Source organism: Lactuca virosa, chromosome 5, assembly GCF_052849685.1.
Source record: "Lactuca virosa cultivar CGN04683 chromosome 5, Lactuca_virosa_CGN04683_v6, whole genome shotgun sequence".
Lineage (NCBI taxonomy): Eukaryota > Viridiplantae > Streptophyta > Magnoliopsida > Asterales > Asteraceae > Lactuca > Lactuca virosa.
The window spans coordinates 418898930-418920948 of NC_136430.1; the positions used below are offsets into that span (position 1 = coordinate 418898930).

Consider the following 22019-nt stretch of genomic DNA (forward strand, 5'->3'; position numbering starts at 1 on the left):
TATATATATATATATATAATTTTTTGTAAATTTTAGTTTCGGCCCCTTATTGTTCGTGTTCCGCCCTGGTCATTTTGAATAAAGATTAAATTGTAGATATTGACGGGTTCGCTTGATTGACTTAATTTTAATAGTTTATTGTAACCTAATTACTTTTAATTAAAACGAATCACTCTCTTCCATGGATACCAAACATTAGCACCATGCCAACAAGGTGGGTCCAAACTCAAAAAAGTGCGATTTAGGGCTTTCTGTAATAAATCAAAACTCTATGCGCATTCTCCTGGCCTATAAATTAACCTAATGAATCTAAATTAAACCTGACTTAAACAAGATTCTAAAACATGGGAAACTGCTTAATTCGACAAAACAAGATGATCATCAAGGTAATCAAAACAAATGGTGAAGTTCTTGAATACAAACCACCAATCAAAGTCCATCAAGTCTTAACACAACATGCAGATCATGCAATCTCCGACGTATTTCCCGTTGTCAGACATCTCGGCCACCAAGATGAAATGGTCGCCGGTCATATATATTATCTGCTTCCACTTCCTCATGTAGCTTTGCCGGAATCCATCAAGAACCCGAGAACCACAGTGAGGATTAAGTTGGTGGTAACTAAGCAGGAGTTGGAGATGATGTTGAAAAAGGGGGGTGTTTCTGTTTCTGTGGGTGATTTGGTTTCGCAGATCGGAAAAAATGGAAGCTTGATGGAGATCGTTGATGGAAGATGGAAGCCAGGTTTAGAAAGCATACCTGAATCTTGTTAGGTTTTGATAGTGATAAAATATGGTAAACTTTCAACGACCGGGAAGCATTTAAGTGCATGATTTAAAACGTGAATAATTGAATGGAACAATTTTTTTTGTTATATACCACAACTTATGTTTTAAAAAGGTTGTACAATATGCAAAAAAAAAAAAAAAAAAAAAAAAAGAGGTTATTTTTGTGTATGTCAAATAAGTGTTGTGTACGCAATTATTCCCGAATTAATTGGGTGCCTATTGTTGAAAATTTAACGAGAATGTTAGAACACGTGGGCATAACTGTAATTACAATAGAGAGGTAAAGGTGTTTGCTTTTGTTTGTTGTTAAGTTTATGGTGAAAAAAAAGATTGTAAAGTTTTAACTGGAAGCATTGAGGTGCATGTTGTAAAACGTGGATTCAGATTCATGCAGTGGTGGATGTAAGATTTTATAGGAGGGTTGTCACGAGAAATTCGAAAAACCAGATGTTGTCGGTACCAGCACCACCACCCACATAGAACCTCCCCTAGGTTCATGCAAAATTGGGATAACAGGAAAACAATATGTATCAATGGGTAACTTTTGATTTTGCATTGTTCGATCTTTTGGGATACCAAGTGCATTTTTCTATAACTAAACCCCTAACCCCTTAAAGCCCTAAACATTGACTAATAATTTCTTTTGAGCAAATTACATGAATGGTCCCCATGGTTTGTCATAATTTATATGTTTGGTCGTTACATTTTTTTTTAACTCAAACCACCCCTATGATATATTGTTATTACGTCTTTGGTCCCAACCTACGTTGAATGAACGTTTTACTCTTATATATTTATTTAATATATTTTTTTTATCGTTTATCTATAGTCATATTATTATTATGTAATAATTTACTATAATCTAAAAGACCCACGACCCCACACTTTTATCTTGATCCCGTCTCTTTCCTCGCACCACCTTACTATCTCCCATGTTCGTCAATATTGGTGGGACATCCAATTTCTCTTGCCGAAAAGACCACAACATCTCCTTCATCTGCCCTCTCCCTATAAAACCAGAACTCTAGCCAACATCTAGTTTTTTCCTCGTCAGAGAGAGCATCACCTCTCTTCCATCCGTCGTTCTCCCTGTAAAATCTTATAATTAACCAAAATTTCAATTTTTTCCGCTTAAATGATACTATGTGATTAAAGATCTTCACAAAAGATTGTCCTTTCTTTCCGATGTGTGACTATGTGATCGAAGATTGTCACAAATATTGTTTTTTCTTCTTGCCGGCATATGACTATTGGACCGGACTTATGTGAGTATGTGATAGGAGATTGTCATAGAGATTTTCCTTTCTCTAGCCATGCTAGGCAAAAGTGGTATGCAATATTGATTAACTTGATAAAAAAAACATTTATGGTATTTTCCCTAGCCATACATGTAAAAATATCAAAAGAAGTCTCTGAAATACGTATTTATTGTATTTTTGTAGTATATATATAAACCGCAAAGTTAACAAAAAATAGTCAGCAAATACCACAGTTGGGTATTTTAGCATGTACAACTTGCAAAATTACCATTTTTGCAGGCTATAAAAATACCAAAATTTACCGACAATTTACATATTTCCGGTTAGTTTTAGTATTCCCCCCCCCCCCCCCCCCCCCCGTCCCGTATAGCCTATGAAAATGGTCACCCCGGTTGAACCAAAATAGAAAAAATGGCAAAAAAAAAAAACGATTTTAAACACTCAAAAACATGTAAACATTTATTTTCGTAGGTTAGTTTCGAAGAATGGCTTGCAAAAAAAAATTGTTTTTTTGTGTTTAAATATCAAAACTAAACAATCTATAAATGTAACAAAAAGAAATACTTACTAGAATCAACTCATTGTATTCATCTCCTACTATATTGTTGGGTCTTCTTATATTTCGAAATATAAAATCGAAACATGAAAAAAAAAATATAAATACACGGACCATGTTGAAAAATTTAGTATAAATATTTATATTTTTACTAACTTTGGACATTAACTCTAAGTGGGTTTGTGTTCTCCTCCGTGAGAACTTCGAAACGATATATTATATGTCCCAAATTGAGTATATTTGAATGAGATATCGATACTCAAGTATGTGTATTTGAGAATAAGTTTAGCAAAAGAGATGAATGTGGGAACAAGTCCCACATTGGTAGAAAGACCAAACTTAACAAGGTTTATAAGCTTGAATGCACGAAAGATTTACAAGTTTGTGTCTATGGTTTTACTACAATTCATACCTTCTCTGTACACCTGCTTCCGACGACTCTTTTAGGCAAGAGGTACTATCCGGCGTTAGTCACGATCCATTTTGCAAGCCTCCCCATAAAATCGATGGTTAGTACGGGAAAAACATTAACTTTTATTAATCCAATTTGAAGAATCTCTAGGTGTTTAATCTTGCAGGAAATCATCTAAAAACTACAATTTTGTTTTGGTATTGGACTTCAAATGTTTGAAATGAGAAACTCGAGAGCTGATCTTGTTCTTTTATTTAGCTTGTGTTTTCAATTTGTATTCAATGGTGATTTAGAAGCACTTTTGGAGATAAAGTCATCCATTGATCCTTCAAATTCATTATAATGGAGAGGAAGTGATTTCTGTAAATGAGAGAGAGAGAGAGAGAGAGAGAGAGAGAGAGAGAGAGAGAGAGAGAGAGAGAGAGAGAGAGAGAGAGAGAGAGAGAGAGAGAGAGAGAGAGAGAGAGAGAGAGAGAGCCATTATTTATTTGTTTTAACATTAATATTTAAATAAAAATAATAATAAACTATTAAAGAAAATGAAAAAACAAATTGGTCTTTTTCAAATTTAACATAGACCAATTTTACTATAAAACTAACTGAAAATGACGATGAAACCAACAAAACCAAAAAAACGAAGGTTGCAAAAAAAAAATAAAAAAAATACATACCCATGGTCCATTTTTGCAATTTTGTCCTTTATCTTTTCGCCTCTCTCCAACCATTTGTAGCCGACTAGCCGGTTTAAAGCCATACTTTAGAAGAAATGGCCTTCAAGAAACTCCCAAGACCACCACCACTCTGCCGTCCTGCACCGCCGTCGACCACCGCTAACCTCCTACCCCCACCGCCACCTCCCGACACATCACTCACTACTCTCCCAATCCTCTCTCTTACCTCCTCTACCTCAACCACTCAATCCCAACTCACCGATTTCATCAACACCCACCTAAAAAACAACCTCACCCCGAACGACCTCCTCTCCTTCCTCAAAAACCAGCTCCACCACCATCCCAAATTTGCTCACCTCGACCTCCACGTCTTCCGCCACGCCGCCACCCTCGATTTCTTCCGCCACGACCACTCCACTTATGAATGGATGGTCCGCACCCTTGCCATAACCCACCGCCTCGACTCCTTATCACCCCTCCTCGATTTCATCGTCTCCAATCCCTGCCCTTGCTCCGACGGTATCTTTTCTTGCTCACGTACCGAACCCATCTTCCGTTTCGCCATCAATGCGTACTGTAACGTCGGTAGGTTTGATGATGCACTCCAAGCGTTTGATAAAATGCGTAAACTAGTAGATGGGAAACCTAGCACAGCTATATACAATATCATGATCCATAGTTTCGTAAAGTACTGGAAATTCGAAAAGGGTTTGGATTTCTATGGGAGAATGATTAAAGATCGAGTGAATCCAGACGTGGTCACTTTTAACATATTGATTAATGGGTATTTTCGCAATTCCAAATTCGGGTTAGCATTAGAAGTGTTTAAGGAAATGAGGGTCAAGGGTTGTGTTCCAAATGTGGTCACTTTTAACACTTTGATCAAGGGATTCTTTAGGGAGAAGAAGTTGAAAGAAGGAATAGGAATGGCATATGAGATGATTGAATTGGGGTGCAGTTTATCGAGTGTAACTTGTGAGATCTTGATCGATGGGCTTACCAAGGAAGGAAGGGTTTATGAGGCTTGTGATCTCATCCTGGATTTTTCAAGAAAAGGAGTTTTGCCAACAAAGTTTGATTATTTTGGGTTAATCGAGAGTCTTTGTGAAAGGAATGAGGTTAATAAAGCAAGATTAATAGTAGATGAGATATGGGAGAAAGGAAATGCTCCAAGCTCCATCACCTGTACTATTTTAATTGAAGGTTTAAGAAGGGTTAAGAACACAGAAGCAGCATTTAAATTGATGGATAAGATGCTTAATTATAAAGACAGTAGTATTGTTCCTGATAGTGTGACTTTTAACTGTCTTCTTGGTGATATGTGTAGTTCAGGAAGAAGTGTGGAGGCTAATAAATTGAGGGTTTTGGCTTATGAGAAAGGTGTATGTGTAGATGAGGTAAGTTATAGCATATTAGTATGTGGATATTCAAAGGAAGGAAAAAAGGAGGAGGGGAAGGTTATAGTGGATGAGATGTTGGATAAGGGGTTTATACCTGATATTGCTACTTATAACAGGTTGATGAAAGGGCTTGGTTTTGGATGAAAGATCAGATTTTTATTCATAAAACACTTGGAACTCTTGAAGTTTGAATATTAAAAAGTTGGGTTCAAAAGTATGTTACTAATTAAATGAAAGAGTTTTTGTTAATTGCAGATTATATAACCCATGACGACTAAGAGGTCGAGGAGTGTAAAAAGAAATGGTTTGGATCCAATGGAAGATTGTTACTTGGCCTTCACAGTTAGTTAAAGAGGATGCACATTGCACAAAGAAATAATCGATTTGTTTTTTCAATATACTTTATGTAATTCTTTTAACAATAGTTGGGTTGTTTTTAAGTTGGAATACATGATTATGTAAATATTTGTCAAAAAGATCATTTATAAATGATTAAAGATAAATTGTTATATGTAAAAAAAAAAAGTCAAAATATATAAGCATGCCTTTGTTTGTCATTTTACATATATAATAGTTTTTTTTTTCAAACACTCCAAAAAGTATTTATCAGTTTATAGTGTTTTGCTTCGCATAAGGGAATCCATACTTAAAAACTATGCCTTGCTACCTGATCAATTAATAAACATTTTTTGGTCTCTTTTGTTCAAACTCAAATCCAACAGGGTGAGCAAAAACCAAAGACAAGATTAAATCTGTCATGTTCTATCTCCTATATATGACAAGGTCATTTCCATTTAACTCTAATCTATAAATAGTCTTACATCGCCTGTTGCAAAAAAAACACCAATCAATTTCATCATCTATATTAATGATTTCTCAACTATCTCTTGGATAGCATCCAAGGTTTTAGCCGTTTGAATCTGAACCGTATGGAAGTCATGTCGTTAAAATTTGAACTGCAAGGGCCTGAAACCACACTGCATCAAACAATCGAAATACCGCACCACAAATAAACCGCGCCATTCAGTTTTGTGAGTTTTGTGATTGGAAACTGTATTTGCGGTTTGCGGCTCGGTTTTGACTAAAAACTGTACTAAACCGTACCATGTTCACCGTTACCCTCTAAGTATCCGTTATTCAAATTAAGTGTTGTATTTACAATAAGTAAATGTCATGTGATATAATTATTACATAAAATAAAATAAAATGATATGATAATTAAGAAATTAGAAATAAATTGTTATACATAAAATGCTGTTAAGATTGGAATCTTTTGCTGCAAGCCAAAAACGATATGGGGCGCAACATGATCAATTTTGTAGCAAGATCAATCTAAGATCGTAAGATTGTATGTAGGAACTCAAGAACGAATAATGATCCGATCCACCTTTTTTAGTTTGGTCTTTAGTATTTAAAAATGTAACTTTAAATTCTTTCCGAACAATAAAAAATGAATCTCATATATTATTTCAACAATGCTTTGCATAATCATAATTTTTTTCCCTTCTACTCAAAATCTAGCCTCAAATTTATCCAATGAGTTCGAAAACCGAACATTACATATAACATGAAACGACATATAGCCTCACAACTTCATAATTTTTTAATTTTTTTACTCCATTTTTAAGATTGTTGAATATATATATATATATATATATATATATATATATATATATATATATATATATATATATATATATATATATATATATATATATATATATAATATCGTGTTTTACTTTTCCCGAACACAGTAAATGAGTTTTATAAGAAAAGAATGTGTATTTATAGATTGGAAAATGATACCAATACATCATTTGTCGTGTAAGATATGTATTTGTCATGTAAGGTTATATTAGGTAGTTAAATTTAAAGTTCATATTTTATGTTTTAGAATATGGCTATCTTTCAAACTTTATATAACTAGCGAAATATAGGTAGAGTGTGTTAAGCACACAACTTTTGAAAGCTTCCACCTTTTTTATTTTAAGAAAAAACTCAAAAAAAAAATTTGTTCGATAATATGAGCTTTTAACTTTTGGCTAAAACAAAAAGTTTCAAATCCAAAAGCTACTTCAAGTAACGTTTACAAAAAAAAATTATAAATTGACTTAATTACCTATTTTTAAAACCAATAACATGTTTTACAGCTACTTTTGCCAAATATTCATAAACAAATAAAAAGTCCAATGACTAGTTTTTATTGAATATGTCTGTACGTTTCAGTTTCAAACTTATAACTATTTTAGTTTAGTAAGATGAGAATATGACTTATTAAGGTAATTAACTTTTCGGTTTGTTCACATCTGGGTAATTAATTAATTTTTTTTTTGTATATATTTAGGTAACGAACTTTTTGGAAGTGTTCACATATGACCATTATGACCTGCTGTAGCAGGTTACATCCGGTCATATTGGTCATATGTGAACACTTTCAACAAGTTCGTTACCTAGATGTGCACAATAGTCTTTTTAGGTAAGACATGGACCAATAGCGCAACAACAATAAACAGTAGGGACTATCTGAGTTTAAAAAAATTAAGTTAGAGACCAAACGCACAAATTCTCCCAAACCACAGGGACCATTCATGTAACTTACTATTATTTTTGTTTTGTTTATATTTACTTTTTTGTATATGTGGTAACGATTTTATTTTATTGAAAGTTTTCACATATAATCATTTTATTTTATTGAAAGTTTTCACGTATAATCATTATGACCGGATATAACCTGCTACAGTAGGTCATAATGGTAATATGTGAATACTTTCAAAAAATTTGTTAACTAGACGTGTACAAAAAAAATTAGTTAACTAGATATGAAAAAAACCAAAAAGTTAATTACTTTAATAAGTCATATTCCCTGATAAGATAATTCATTCTCGATCCAATTTTACGATCATAGGTTGCGAACTTAAAAAACTTTATGTGATCTAAACAACATTGTATATAAATATATATACACGTATATCTGAAAATATAAATTCCTCAAGGGGCAAAACTGGAACATCATTAACACAAGGCCTCGGCTGCTTCCTGCCTTCCTCCAGAATCCTATCTGCAAACTCGTTGAACCTTCAGCCCTCTTCGTCCAAACAACACACATTCAAACTAACGAAGAACAAAGATTCGCACCTTCAAATTCACATCTGTTTTCCATGGGGAAAACCTAATAATCGTTACCATAATCATCCAATAAATCAATAAATGGCGTCGATATCCACTTGCTTCACGATAACACCTAAATCCCACTCAAAACCCTCATCAGTTTTTTCCCTTAGACCCTCCTGTCAATTCCACTACTCCTTTAGGACACATAATGATGTTTTTCATAGGGAGTTATTGAGATTTGAGAGACAGCAGAGTAGTAATAGGAGAAGTTTTGTGTCGGAAATAAGGTCCAGTTTTAATGTTCCTTCGGTGGAACCAACGGCGAGGATTAGGCCTGGGAAGATAATTGAGAGCGATAAGTTGCCGGCGGATGTGAGGAAGCGGACGATGGACGCTGTGGATAAGTGTGGAAGAAGGGTGACAGTTGGTGATGTGGCAAGTAAGGCTGGGATTAAGTTGACTGAAGCTCAAAGGGCTTTACAAGCCCTAGCTGCTGATACTAATGGCTTCTTGGAGGTAGAGTTTTTTGGTCACTTATGATATGTTGATGTTATGCAATTTTGTATAATTTAATTGCATTATATGTGTTTCATAAAGATTATTTCAACAGGTTTCAGACGAAGGTGATGTTCTTTATGTGTTTCCAAAAGATTATCGTTCAAACCTTGCAGCCAAGTCACTTCGAATAAAATTTGAACCTTTAATTGAAAAGACAAAGGTATAGTCCCAAACTCCTAAAATGTTATTTAGGGATTTGTATGATGCCCAAAACTTACAATTTCAATCCAAATATGTTTTTGCAGTCTGGTGCTGAATACTTGATCAGGGTTACTTTTGGAACAGCTCTAATTGCTTCCATTGTTATCGTTTATACAACAATCATTGCTATTCTAACAAGTAGTAGGTACTTTGTTCTTCCTTCTTTTTTGTCTTTGATGAGTTAGATGAAATGTTTGATCATAACTGAAACAGTTTGGATATATTACTGATAATGACAGTGAAGAAGATAATCGAGGAGGAAGACGCAGAGGAAGATCTTTTGATTCAGGATTCTCTTTCTATCTTAATCCAGCGGATTTGTTTTGGTAATCTTTTGTTCCCAAATTCTTTTTTATGTGGTGTGACACATACACTTTTTCTATACCTAATGAATTTGTTGTTTAGGTATTGGGATCCATATTACTATAGGAGGCGAAGGGTACGAAAAGAAGATAATGGAATGAATTTCATTGAATCTGTAAGCTGAAAATTAGTAATTTTTGTCATTTGATAAGTCATAAGTTTATTGTTTGGTAATGTGGAGAATGATTATATATATATATATATATATATATATATATATAATATGTTTTGTAGGTGTTTTCATTTGTGTTTGGTGATGGTGATCCAAATGAAGGTATTGAAGAAGAGAGGTGGAAGTTGGTAATAATTGAGCACTAGTTCAGTGGTCCGTAGTTACTTTCAATGTTTTGTCTTGATATGTCTGTATATCTTGATGCCCTTTTTCATATACCCTTTATGAAAATTAAAAATCATCTTGTTGCTTCTCATCATCTGTCTTAATAGTTAATAGATAGCTTATTAAGTGCTAATCCTGATAAATTGCTGTTTGGATAAATGATGTTTAAAAAGTATATGAGAAAAAAGAGTTAAGACTTAATGGGGAATGCCTCTTTTGCATGACTTTCTTAATTAAGTTGTTTTTTCTGCATTAATAAAAAAGAAAAACGATTAGAATGATCTTCCTGAGCTCCAGTTATTGTTATGTGACATTCTATGATATTTAATGCAATGACAATGACAGATATTTAGAAATGATAATTCTAAAGGAATATCTAATGTTATAATGATCATATGCACTATAAGGTTCATATTTCTCTTCTGTATTTTAAATTTATATTTTTTTTTCTTTCTTTATATTTGGGTAGTCTGATAATATTATATATATATATATATATATATATATATATATCCCACTAATGCAGATTGGTCAGTACATTGCATCAAATGGTGGTGTTGTTACAGCAGAGGAACTTGCTCCATATCTTGATGTGGAAAATGCAGATAAAACTGTACGACATATATCACATTTGAAATTCATTTTTTTTTTAAAAACAATAAAATTATAAATGTAGGACACAATTATATATATAAAACACTTGAATTGTGTTTTACTTTTACTTTTACTACAGGATGACGACTCATACATATTACCTGTTCTTCTGCGTTTCGATGGTCAACCAGAAGTCGATGAACAGGTATACACAAAATTTCAAGATTTTGAGGTGTTTTTGAAAAAAATAAAAATAAAATAAATAAGATATATCTGTGTAGGGGAACATCTTGTATCGGTTTCCATCGCTTCAAAGAACAGGTGGTAGGAAGGAATACGTGGGGAGAAAATGGAATGAGTTTGTGGGAGGGGTTGATAAGTACTTTAAGGAAAAGAAATGGGATTTCAGGTCTTTTTTTTTTTTTTAAAAAAAATTAAATTTATATATTTGTTTGCAAATTGGAAATAGTGGTTTTGACATATGCGTTACATGGTGGTGATGATGCAGTAAAATTAGCAATGCAGAGAGGGCAATGGTTGCTGGTTTGGGAGCGTTTAATCTGTTTGGAGTCATTGTACTTGGCACAATGTTGAAGTAAGTAATTTTTAATAAATTTATATTATTATGTATTCTCTAAATCCGTAATTTCTCCTTTTTTTTTTTTTTTTTTTTTTTATAATTTGTTTTGTGAAAATATATTTGAAGGAATATGACGGTTACACCAAGCGGATTCATTTCATTTGTCTCTGAAATATTTCCTCTTCTCCAGGTACCATTTTCACCCTCCTAAAATTATTTTATTAAAATAAAAATGGATCACATATTTATATTTAATATAATATATTGATTTGACAGATTTATGCTGCCTCCTTTTTTGCTATTCCTTTGGTACGATGGTTTATCACTCAAAAAACAAATGCTGAAATAGAGAAAAGAAACCGAGCCAGGGAGCTGCGTGCTCGAGCACTTGAATTGCCAGATGTCTCCCTCAGACGAAAGGTATGTGTAATTCGAATAATAATAATTATTATTATTATTATTATTATAATAATAATAATTAATTGTATGCAATACAGATTCTGAGTGCTCGGGACATGTCTGAGAGGATGGTGATCGGGAAGGATCGGATTGTGTACACGACAGAAAGAGACATATTTGAACAAGACTATGACACTCAGGAATGGGATAGGAGATTTAAAGAGATTGACAAGTCTGATTAAAATTTAATAGATGAAGAAAAGAACGTTTATATTGTGAAGGTCGTTAGCTTTTGTTTTTATTGTGGTGTATAATGTTGGATGTTCATTGTTTTGGTGGCGATTAAAACTATAAACTATAACTCTAGCTTCTCATTGTTGATGGAGTTTTCTCTATATGGCTTCATGTGATCACCAATGCTCGATTTTTGAGCTCAATGGACAAACTTTTTAGGCTCGATTTCGAGTTAAAGGACAGATTATTAAGGATATGGGTTGGATTGTATGAACTTGTATGTGACATTAGTTTTCTAGTGTTATGAAAGACATTATGTGTATGCATTTTAAACACAAAAGAAAATGGATGGGATCAATTTACGACGTCTGATCCTACGATCTTGATACAAAAATGATATCCATATCGGTTTTTGCTTGTAGGATCTTAAAATCTTAGTAAAAATCCTGATCTTTAAGACACTAATCTGTTAGCTACTAGGTATAAGTATAATCATATTTAGGGATTTTTTTTTCATGTTTGCACAATTAGATGTATGTTTAGTTGTCCTGGTTTCTATTTGATGCATGATTTATAATAAAAGGCAAATTTGACTAATCTCATTTACTATTTTACATGATTTAATCGAAAATTAGCAATTTGACCAAAAAGAGTCATGGTTTTTACAAATGGCATATGTGGAAATCTAAGTTTATATGTGAAAATTAAAATAAAAAAGGCATATTTTTAAAAGTTTGTGTGTTAGAAGTCCTTAAAAAACTATTTATACAACAAAATTAAGTTTAATATTATAGTTTTAATCTATAAAATAACAAAACATGGAATTCTCACAATTTTTCAAAACGATTTTGAAGAGTTAGAGAATTCCATTTTTTGTTATTTTTACATATCAAAACTATAATATTAAACTTTCATTTGCATTAGAAAAGGTTTTTGAATCTAACAACAAACAGATTGAGTTTTTTTTTTTTTTTTTTTTTTTTTTTTTTTTTTTTCAAATTGGACCCATATTTTCCTAGATGGCAGAGATTTTGGTAAATCATTTGTGAAAATCATCAAAATGGACCGTTTTTACTTTTTTGCAGATGTCGTCTGCGTAAACCATGATTATTTTGGTCAAATTGCTAATTTTTGATTAAATGTTGAAAGACGATAAATAAAATTAGTCTGATTTGTCATTTTCTCTTAAAATATTTATTTATAAATTTAGATATTAAACCCATAAACTAAATGAGTTTTAGCTATCTGTCTTATCATGTTTTTTCCAAAATCTGTACAAGGTATACTATACGAATAACAACTTTTAGATATTAAATAGAAAAGATATGTAATTGACACTCATTTGAACATTCTTGGAGATCTGTTTCTTTTCCATGCTGCAATTTCCCACAGCAAATCCCACACAAAGAATCTTCTTAAGTTGAAACTTTACCGGTGCCTTTGTTTCATTAACTTTTGTCGGGAATTTTTATATATACAGAAAAACACAACCTACTTTCATCATTAATAAACCCAATTATAAATTGTCCTACGCACACCCATCTATTATTCATTGTTTACAATTCGTTTATAATTAAGAAAGTTTATTTTTACAATAACCATTTAAGGGTATAATCAAATAAAATCCCCTTTTGACAAAGAAGAGCCCGATATTCATAATCGATTTTATTTGAAGTAATCGGGTTACATTGTATTTATTGCGATTTATGATATCAAACATTGCCATTATTTTCTAAATTGTTGATGTTTTACAATTTTATTAGTAGTATTAATGCTTATTTTAATTTTTTAGAGTAACATCATAAAACAAAGAACAATACTGTATGATGTTACTAAATTGATCGTTAATTTTTTCATGTTTAATCTTTAAATTTAAGAGTCTGTCTCTTTTAATCAGCTCTTAATATAAAATGATCATAATGATTTTAACTATTGAAAAAATCAATAATTGTTTTAACTATCTAAACGAAATTTATAGAAATTATTAAACGAAACTTATTTTTATAAAACTATTGTTTGGTTTTACAAAATCAAAGTTTAGCGACAGAAAGTCACGGGTTGACCACACTCCTGCTGTCTCCGGCGCTCACCAAAACCACCGATCGACGTTTCTTCCGCTTCCACATAATACCTCCAATCATCTTCCGTCAACTCAATCACCGTTTTTCCGGCATTCGACTATGAGTTTACTCGAAGAAGAAGGATTACAACTTAGAGAAGTTCAAAGACTAGAAGGTCACACCGATAGGGTATGGGGTCTCGCTTGGAATCCGGCCACTGGCACCGCCGCTGCCATGCTCGCTTCATGCGGCGGCGATAAGACTGTTCGAATCTGGCGACAACGAAGCCCATCCTCCACGTCATTGGATTGCAAGGTTAGTTTTTGTATTGCTCATATTTTTTCAGGTTTAGGAGAAATAGGTCTTACTTTTCAGCTCTCAGCTCCGCTATTGACATGAAATTGGAACATGATTTTGTAATACAAGATTGATTTGGATTCTTTTATACTAAACATCTACTGTTCTGTATGCAAAAACTTGTTTTTAAATGCAAGATGCACCATTATCCACCTTTTTAGCTTGAAAAAACTTTCACCTTGTTCAGGCAGTGTTAGAAGAGACTCACACTCGAACAGTTAGATCATGTGCCTGGTCACCATCTGGTAAAAAGCTAGCAACTGCAAGTTTTGATGCGACCACTGCTATTCTGGAACAGAATGGGGACGATTTTGATTGTGTATCCACCTTAGAGGTATCTATTTCCTGATTCTTGATACAATCTTTTACATCATTTGGGCATTTTTTTTGCCATTTGAAGTAAGTTCCCCATGTACTACAGGGTCATGAAAATGAAGTTAAAAGTGTTTCATGGAATGCATCTGGTTCACTTCTTGCAACTTGTAGCAGAGATAAATGTGTTTGGATATGGGAAGTTTTACCAGGGGATGAGTTTGATTGTGTCTCTGTTCTTCAAGGTCATACACAAGATGTTAAAATGGTCCAATGGCATCCAACTGTGGATGTTTTATTCTCATGTAGCTATGATAACACCATAAAGGTAATTCACATCTTTCCATAGCAATTTACTTCCTTTCCTTTACTGATAATATCAATATGTAACAAATAAAGATTTGGGCGGAGGATGGTGATAGTGATGATTGGCGATGTGTTCAAACTTTAGGTGAATCTAACAGGTAAGATGATAGATGAACTTCTTTTTTTAACCATTTTTGTTTTTTTAAAGTTATTATCTGCTTTTATTGCAACTCAATCACTCAATAAATTTTTATTGTAATGACTACAGTGGACACTCATCTACAGTTTGGGCTTTAGCTTTTAACAACACTGGAGACAAAATGGTTACATGCAGGTATTAAGTTGTTCTTTCTGTATTAAGTCAAAAGAAAGGAAATACTCGTATATAACTTATGGGTTTAAGTCATTTTTTGGTTTTTAAAAATAAATAAATTGGGAATAAGTCGATTAATTTGTGTTAAAATTTGCAGTGATGATCTTACCATTAAAGTATGGGGTGTGGACATTTCAAGATTACAATCGGGTGATGACAATGCATCTTGGTGAGTATATTAGTGAAAAATAATAATAAATACAATAGAATAGAATACAACTATACAAGTGTTTTATTTGTTTTTGTAGGAGACATCTTTGCACTTTATCTGGTTATCATGAACGAACAATATTTTCAGTCCATTGGTCAAGGTTAGCATAAGTTATATCTTTATTATGTAAGTTTAATAAATGTAGGAATTTATAATAATCTTGATACACATCTAATAATATATAAAAATGTTTATAGGGAAGGTATAATAGCAACTGGAGCAGCTGATGATGCTATTTGTTTATTTGTTGAGTCTGAAGATCATTCGGTAGCCAAATCTCTTATTGTTTTCACATATTAAAAAATCAAGAATGTGATTCTAATTTTTTAAAAAGAATTTTTCTAAAAGCTTTTGTTACGTGACAATATTGTTATGTAGGTTGATGGACCTTTATATAAATTGCTTTTCAAGAAAGAAAAGGCTCATGACATGGACATAAATTCGGTTAGATGGAGCCCTGTGGTAAGTTTTTAATTTTTTTTTAATAAAAATAAAATAACGACATAAATGGGTAACAAAATATGTAAATTGTTTTAAAAATACTATTAAAAATCTTAATTTGCAGGAAAACAGGGTTCTTGCTTCTGCAAGTGATGATGGCACAATCAAGATATGGAAGTTGGATTCAATACATTAACTCTGTAAACCTAATTTACATCTGGGTTTAAAAAAAACAATGGTGTGTTTTGTAAAAGCAAGTAATGAGATATGGATAAATAAATATGTAAGTGCAATTTTTGACAACTTAGAAGGAATAAGGTCTAAATAAATAATTCAAATTTTAAGTTCATTCTAAATACTAGAATTTCTTTTTTCATTGTAACATAAAATTATACAAGTAAACTATTTTACAGAAAAGCCATAAACTTGCAATTCCCAAGGGATTCGATTTTATCCAAACAGTTCCTGCCAAAAAAAATTATCTGCAAAAATGGTCCCTTTAACTTTCAAAATGGTTCCTGTTTTGATAGCAAATTACATAAATGGTCCCTACATGTAAAACAAATTATAAAATGGTCCATGTAACTTACAGAATAGGCCTCTGTACATAATTATTTTTACAGGTATGGTCCCTATGTTTAAAAAAGTTACATAAATGGTCTTTTCCTAATAACACGTCTACAGAAATGGCTCCTATGTTTCATAAAATTATAGATATGGTCTCTGCCTATTAGAAAATTTACATAAATAATCCCTGTGTTTCATAAAATTGTAGAAATGTTTCCTGCTTTTCACAAAATTACAGAAAGAGAATGCTGGAAAACTAATAAACCCGATGCAAAGTGCATAACATTAGTCGATTTAGATATAGTAGGATAAAACTGTCTTAAAATTAAAGTAATTTACAAGAAGATAAGATAGAACTAAAGTACAAAAGCCCAATATTATAAAACGAAGCATCAATCATCAATCATACTTGTGAAAATTTGATAAAAATGTCCATATTTTGTTTTTGCAATTGCGTGTGTTATATTATGTTTTTCAAGTACAATGATTGTATTGCTTTAATACGCATGCCAAAAGTACAATAATTTTAAAACCAATTCACACTTATTATATGATCCATTCCAACTATATGGAATGCATATCCGACACACTAACATTTATTTATTGTAAAGATGAAGCCCAAAACTTTCTACTTTTCAGTTTTCACCAGCTTTGTGAATATTGCTTCAAATGAATGCTTGATTTTCTAAAATGAATGCTACCCTTTTTCGATCTCATCATACTTTTTATAAAATGAAACTTAGAACAACCATTCTGATTAACGATTACGATAAACAACATTACATATTACAATGGAACCAAAAAATATGTTAAAGGGTATAAGAATTTAAAGATTAGTTACAACTTTTTTGAAAGAAAAACATTTTATTTATAATTTTATGTTCCTTCTTTAAATATTTACACAATAAAACCTTTATAAATTATTATTGTTGTATTATTTTATAGAGATATTAATATTAATTAACTGATATATTAATATTTATCAATTTCAAAATATTTTTATAATTAACTGAAAACATTAAATTCAATGTATGATGGACATAGAAAACAGTCAAAATACTAATAAGTAATATTCATTTTTTCTTAACATGTGATTGGTCTCTATAGTTTGATGAAACAAACAGAATAATTATTAACACTTCTATGTATTTGGTCCTAGTGGTTTCAAATTGGTCATAGTGGTTTCAAAAACTAAGCCGCCCGTCCTTTTGGTCAATATTGCTTGTAAATTGATTTTTGTACCATTTTAATTTAATTTATCTTTTTTAAATAGTTTTTTTTATATATTTTTTAATTATTTTATTAAGAAAATAAATACATAAGAGGCCTCTCTCTCTCTCTCTCTCTCTCTCTCTCTCTCGTGCTTCTTCTTACCCCATGTTTCTCGCTTAGTAAATCATCAAAAGATTCATCTTATGGTTTTGGGTTATCGAGAAACATAAGTGCTTTCAAATAGTCATGAGAAGAGATATGAGTTTCGATGTTAACAGAAGGAAATCTAAAGATTCCCTGGAAAAATCTTGGGATTATGTGCTTCATCTTGTTTCTATATGAGGTAACCTAACAAAAGTCATCAGAACTTTTTAGGGTGTCGGCCTCGATGGATCATCAAAACAAAATCAAGAAGGGGAAACTCATCTTTATGTTGCTACAGGAAATGGACACTCATATGTCATAACAAAATTTTTAAAACACCTTGATTTTCAAACTGCATGGTGTATATCCATTAAATACATAAGTCTTAAGTCTCGATAAACCATGATTTTAGATGGCTTACCATGCCTTAAATTCAAATCCCAAACCTATAATCTTTGAGGACCATCGTGCTCTTTTGCACATCTCTATTTGTTATGTATATAATGGAACTTATTATACCTAGAACAAAAACCTCATTTCAAAATCAAACCAAGAAATGGAATCATGGAAAAATCTAAAAATTACCGATAACAATAGATTTTGAAGGACAAGGATAAAAGGGAATGGTAGAGCGCGACATTGTAAGGAGGAGTGGAGATGCATCTATAGCAAGAGAAAATGATCCGGATGGTGGTGATGGAAGGATGACGTCTACGAGAGAGAGAGAGAGAGAGAGAGAGAGAGAGAGAGAACCCCTGTTTATTTCATTTTTTAGTATGAAAAAGTTATAAAATATATATAAATATTAATAAAATGACTGAAAAGGTAAAAACATCTTTTTAAATAGAAAAGGACCGTGCAGACAATTTTTGGAAATCATGAGGACTAACCACGTAAGAAATGAAACCACATAGACCCGATATGTAGCTAACTATGCTATCAATCGCGCACTATAGCAACACTATAGCAGTAGGCGGTGTTCTAGGACATACATTTTCAAAATAGTATTTAGTAATCGCGGTACCGCTAGGCGCTAATAGCGGCGCTATTTACCGCTATTGACCACATAACCCGTGACCGCTATATCACCGCTATTACCGCTATTCGATTTTCATTCACAGTGGGATTTTTTTGGCCTCCTATGGAGCCGAGGTTCCGACACGCTCAATGGGCTATTTGTGTTTTGACTCATGACTTGTACTATTGACTATTGTACATTGTGATTATGTGATGGCTGATGAATTTGTAAACTAAATTCATACTTCACTCCTTCAATTTGTTGATTGTTTACATTATAATTAAGTGTATTATACCTATATTGTGAATTTGTGATGTAATCATGTAATGTGATTGTGAAAGAGGTTTGACTAATTGTGAATTGGCAAATATGGAAGGGATTTCGTCACATGCTTTGTGAATCTGGCCACCTCCACTCCTACTACCTAGTTTCCATGTTAGTATATTAGAATATTATGTTATTTTTTTATATGACTTTTTAGGTTTTATGATATTAATTCTATATAGATTTATAGTATTAATACTAAAATATATAGATTCTATATAAATATAATATACAATTATATATGTAATATTAAAAAAAACGCTATACCACCGCGATAACCGCAATTTCAAATATCGGTATGTGACCGCTATTGAAATTTTGACTGCGATAATTGCATAGGTAGCACATATGATAGTTTTCATGAATTCGCCCGTTTTGGAAAACCACATGGACCAACCATATTATTTTGTCTCCTTAATATTTAAGTAGATTTATTTGTGCAAAATCCCTTAAGTTTAATATGTTTTTACAATTTTACCTGAAGATAAATATTTTTTTCTCATTAGCAGACAACTTTTGTTCAAAGACTTTCTATTTTTGGCTTCTTAGTTGGTATATCATTCTTTGTCTATGACTACTTGCTTAGTTGGCTAATAATTGCCTATTAGGATACCATTTAGGATAAAATATGTCAAGTTGGATAGTTTAACAATCATATAATCAAAATAGAGTCTCACTCAAAGCAATTAACCTTTTTTGGTTGTTTCCGTTCTTCTTGTACATGATATCTATTCGAAAAAACTGTTGGATTAGGTGTCTAAGCCCATAACTATTTTGGTATGTACTTGGCCCGATTGTGAGCATGATCCTTTTGGGTTGCCTTCACCATAGCAACTGATAAGATGAATTAAGGAGAAAGATGATTAATTATGATTTATTAATATATTATGAGAATAATATATTAAAGGAGAAATCATATTGTTTAATTAATATTGGTCAAGAATTAATTAAGAATTAATTTTGTGGTCAAATGAGATTAATTAAACTTAGGGGTATGGAATTGTAATTATAAGATAATTGCAATTGGGCTATGGATCACCTTGGAACATAGGTTGGACGAATTCTATGGGAAACCCATAAGGAATTCGTCCAAGGGGTGTTCTAGAAGGAGTCCATGGGCTGCTTAGGGCCTAAGCATTCAAATTAGGGTTTCCTAGTTGAAAACCCTAATAGCTTACCTATATAAGGAACCCCTAAGGCCCCAAAAACATGGCTAACTCTTGGAGAAAACCCTAGAACATTTTTTGAGCCTCCTCCCCCTTCTCCTAAGTCATCTTGTTGCTCATGGTGTTTGTGAATCCATTAGAGGTGCAACACTTGAGGCACTAAGCTTTCAGAAGTCGACATCTAGAAGGTTTGCGATTGTTATTGCTACATAACAATCAATGTAATGATTCTAACCCTAATCATATGTCAATTTCAGATTTGTATGCTAGTCAATTAGGGTTTATTGCTTTGGTATGTTTACTTAGAAAAACCTAGATCAAAGCAATTAGGGTTGCATGAACACCATAGGAATGATGTTATGCTAATAATCCATCAGTGGTATCAGAGCCTAGGTCGTTTTTCTAGTGAATAGATGCAAAAGTGAACTGCCAAAGGATAAAAAAAAATCGAATTTTTTTGCTGTCTGCGACACCGACTCGGCGAGTCCGTCAGTGGACTCGGCGAGTCCAGTGTGCGGTTGCCGGGATTTTCGATTTTTTGAGCAGATTTTGTTAAGGATAATTACCAAAACTCGTTTTTATTGCCTAAAATCGATTATTTATGTTTGGAATGATTATCCTTATCAAAATTAATGGATTTGGTTAAATATGGACAATGTAGGATTATTATGAGTCAAATATTTGACCTAGTAAGTTGAAAAGTTTCAAATTACACCCCTTACGTTTTATAGTTTAAATTTGGACTTAAATGTTTTAGTTTTTGAAATTTAAATAGTTAAACCCAAATGTTTTAAAAAGTTTCAAAACTTGTCCTCAAGTTTTGGAATTTAATTTTAATTAAAAAAGTATTAATTTTGAAATATTAAATTCTAAAACCCTAAAGTTTTGAAAAGTTCAAATTACACCCTTATGGTTTTATTAACTTAATTAAGTGTATAATTAAAAGAGGGTTAATAATTCCATAATGATTTGGTTTATATTTAATTAAATTAAAAATATAATTTATTAAAATAGACCACCTAGTATTCTAAAAGTATAAAATACACCTTATACTATATAACATTTAAAAGTTTAACATATTACATATGTACGAGTAAAGAGTCAGTCTTACCGTTAGTAGGCCTCATTCACAAAGCTGGTCTCTAAGGGGTGTTTAAGGAAATTGCCTATAAAATGACGATTGAATGGGTATCCACTCTTACCCACCACACTCTTAACTAGTGGAGGGTCGTTAGCCGAACGGGTATGATAGGACACAACCTTCCATTATAAGTATAATGAAATACGAAGTAACTAAACGCTTTTATAAATTCCCAAATCTTAGTTACTTTAGGAAAAAGTGAATTTGATGCAATTCCATGGAATTACACTTTGTACCCTTGCCGAGCCAATTAGTGGAGCGTGTGTGATCCTTATTTGTGATCCTCGGCATCCCAGTCACAAATGAAGGGAATAATCGAGATTAAACATGCCATTGAAAAGTTCAATGAATCTCAAAAGATCTAGGACTTTCAATTCATTTAAAACTTAAACTTTCAATTTTCGTTTTTCATGGTGGAAATTGGTAAATCGTCATTTACCTGCCTTAAAATGTTCTGCAATTTGGATTACGGTATCCCTCTTCCAAGTTGTAGAATATTGTGTTGGGTCCTAGCCTTAATATCTCATTTGGGTGTTTTATTGAGGACTCAATCAACTAACTTGAATTTATCCCGTTTTGTAGATGTCAAAGTCCGACAACTATGGTCTTCCTGAATCCGTTGGAAAAGGTTTTCCACATGAAGATGATGTTCCACGATTGGATTGTGGAAATGGAAATCATGTTTCACTTCCTCCACCTCCTCCAATAATTCTCCCTGACCCACGTGTTCTAAGACTTGAAAAGTTCAAGGTCACTCAAGCCCTATTGGCAAGAAAACACGAAGATGGAAAGTCTGTATGTGCTCATGTCTTGGATATGAAGTTGCATATTGACAGATTGGGAATGTTAGGTGTCGAAGTCTCTAGGAAGCTGGCTGTTGACTTGGTTCTTCAATCACTTCCTGACTCATATAGTGAGTTCATT

General features: G+C 32.4%; 4 protein-coding genes across 5 annotated transcripts; all 4 read left to right on the forward strand.

The window, feature by feature from the left end:
* Positions 1-344: 344 nt before the first annotated feature.
* LOC145114052 (uncharacterized) lies at positions 345-773 on the forward strand. The gene has a single exon (XM_079050063.1). The coding sequence runs from the start codon at positions 345-347 to the stop codon at positions 771-773; it is 429 nt and encodes a 142-aa protein (XP_078906189.1).
* A 2951-nt stretch (positions 774-3724) lies between these two features.
* Positions 3725-5562, forward strand: LOC145112464 (pentatricopeptide (PPR) repeat-containing protein). Its single transcript, XM_079048625.1, has one exon. The coding sequence runs from the start codon at positions 3782-3784 to the stop codon at positions 5228-5230; it is 1449 nt and encodes a 482-aa protein (XP_078904751.1). The 5' UTR covers positions 3725-3781; the 3' UTR covers positions 5231-5562.
* Positions 5563-8078: 2516 nt separating this feature from the next.
* LOC145112465 (Iron-sulfur cluster biosynthesis family protein) lies at positions 8079-11737 on the forward strand. 2 transcript variants are annotated; one of them, XM_079048626.1, is made up of 13 exons: positions 8079-8713; positions 8808-8915; positions 9001-9101; positions 9196-9282; positions 9362-9434; positions 9554-9619; positions 10183-10269; positions 10390-10455; positions 10532-10659; positions 10759-10845; positions 10957-11020; positions 11107-11250; positions 11328-11737. In XM_079048626.1, the coding sequence occupies exons 1-13, from the start codon at positions 8294-8296 to the stop codon at positions 11469-11471; spliced, it is 1575 nt and encodes a 524-aa protein (XP_078904752.1). In that variant the 5' UTR covers positions 8079-8293; the 3' UTR covers positions 11472-11737. The 2 variants fall into 2 exon arrangements, with proteins under 2 accessions (XP_078904752.1, XP_078904753.1); XM_079048627.1 differs by lacking the exon at positions 9554-9619.
* Positions 11738-13485: 1748 nt separating this feature from the next.
* Positions 13486-15879, forward strand: LOC145112466 (protein CIA1-like). The gene is made up of 10 exons (XM_079048628.1): positions 13486-13838; positions 14068-14214; positions 14302-14520; positions 14592-14656; positions 14767-14832; positions 14969-15040; positions 15120-15182; positions 15280-15349; positions 15461-15544; positions 15648-15879. The coding sequence occupies exons 1-10, from the start codon at positions 13644-13646 to the stop codon at positions 15717-15719; spliced, it is 1053 nt and encodes a 350-aa protein (XP_078904754.1). The 5' UTR covers positions 13486-13643; the 3' UTR covers positions 15720-15879.
* Positions 15880-22019: the final 6140 nt, after the last annotated feature.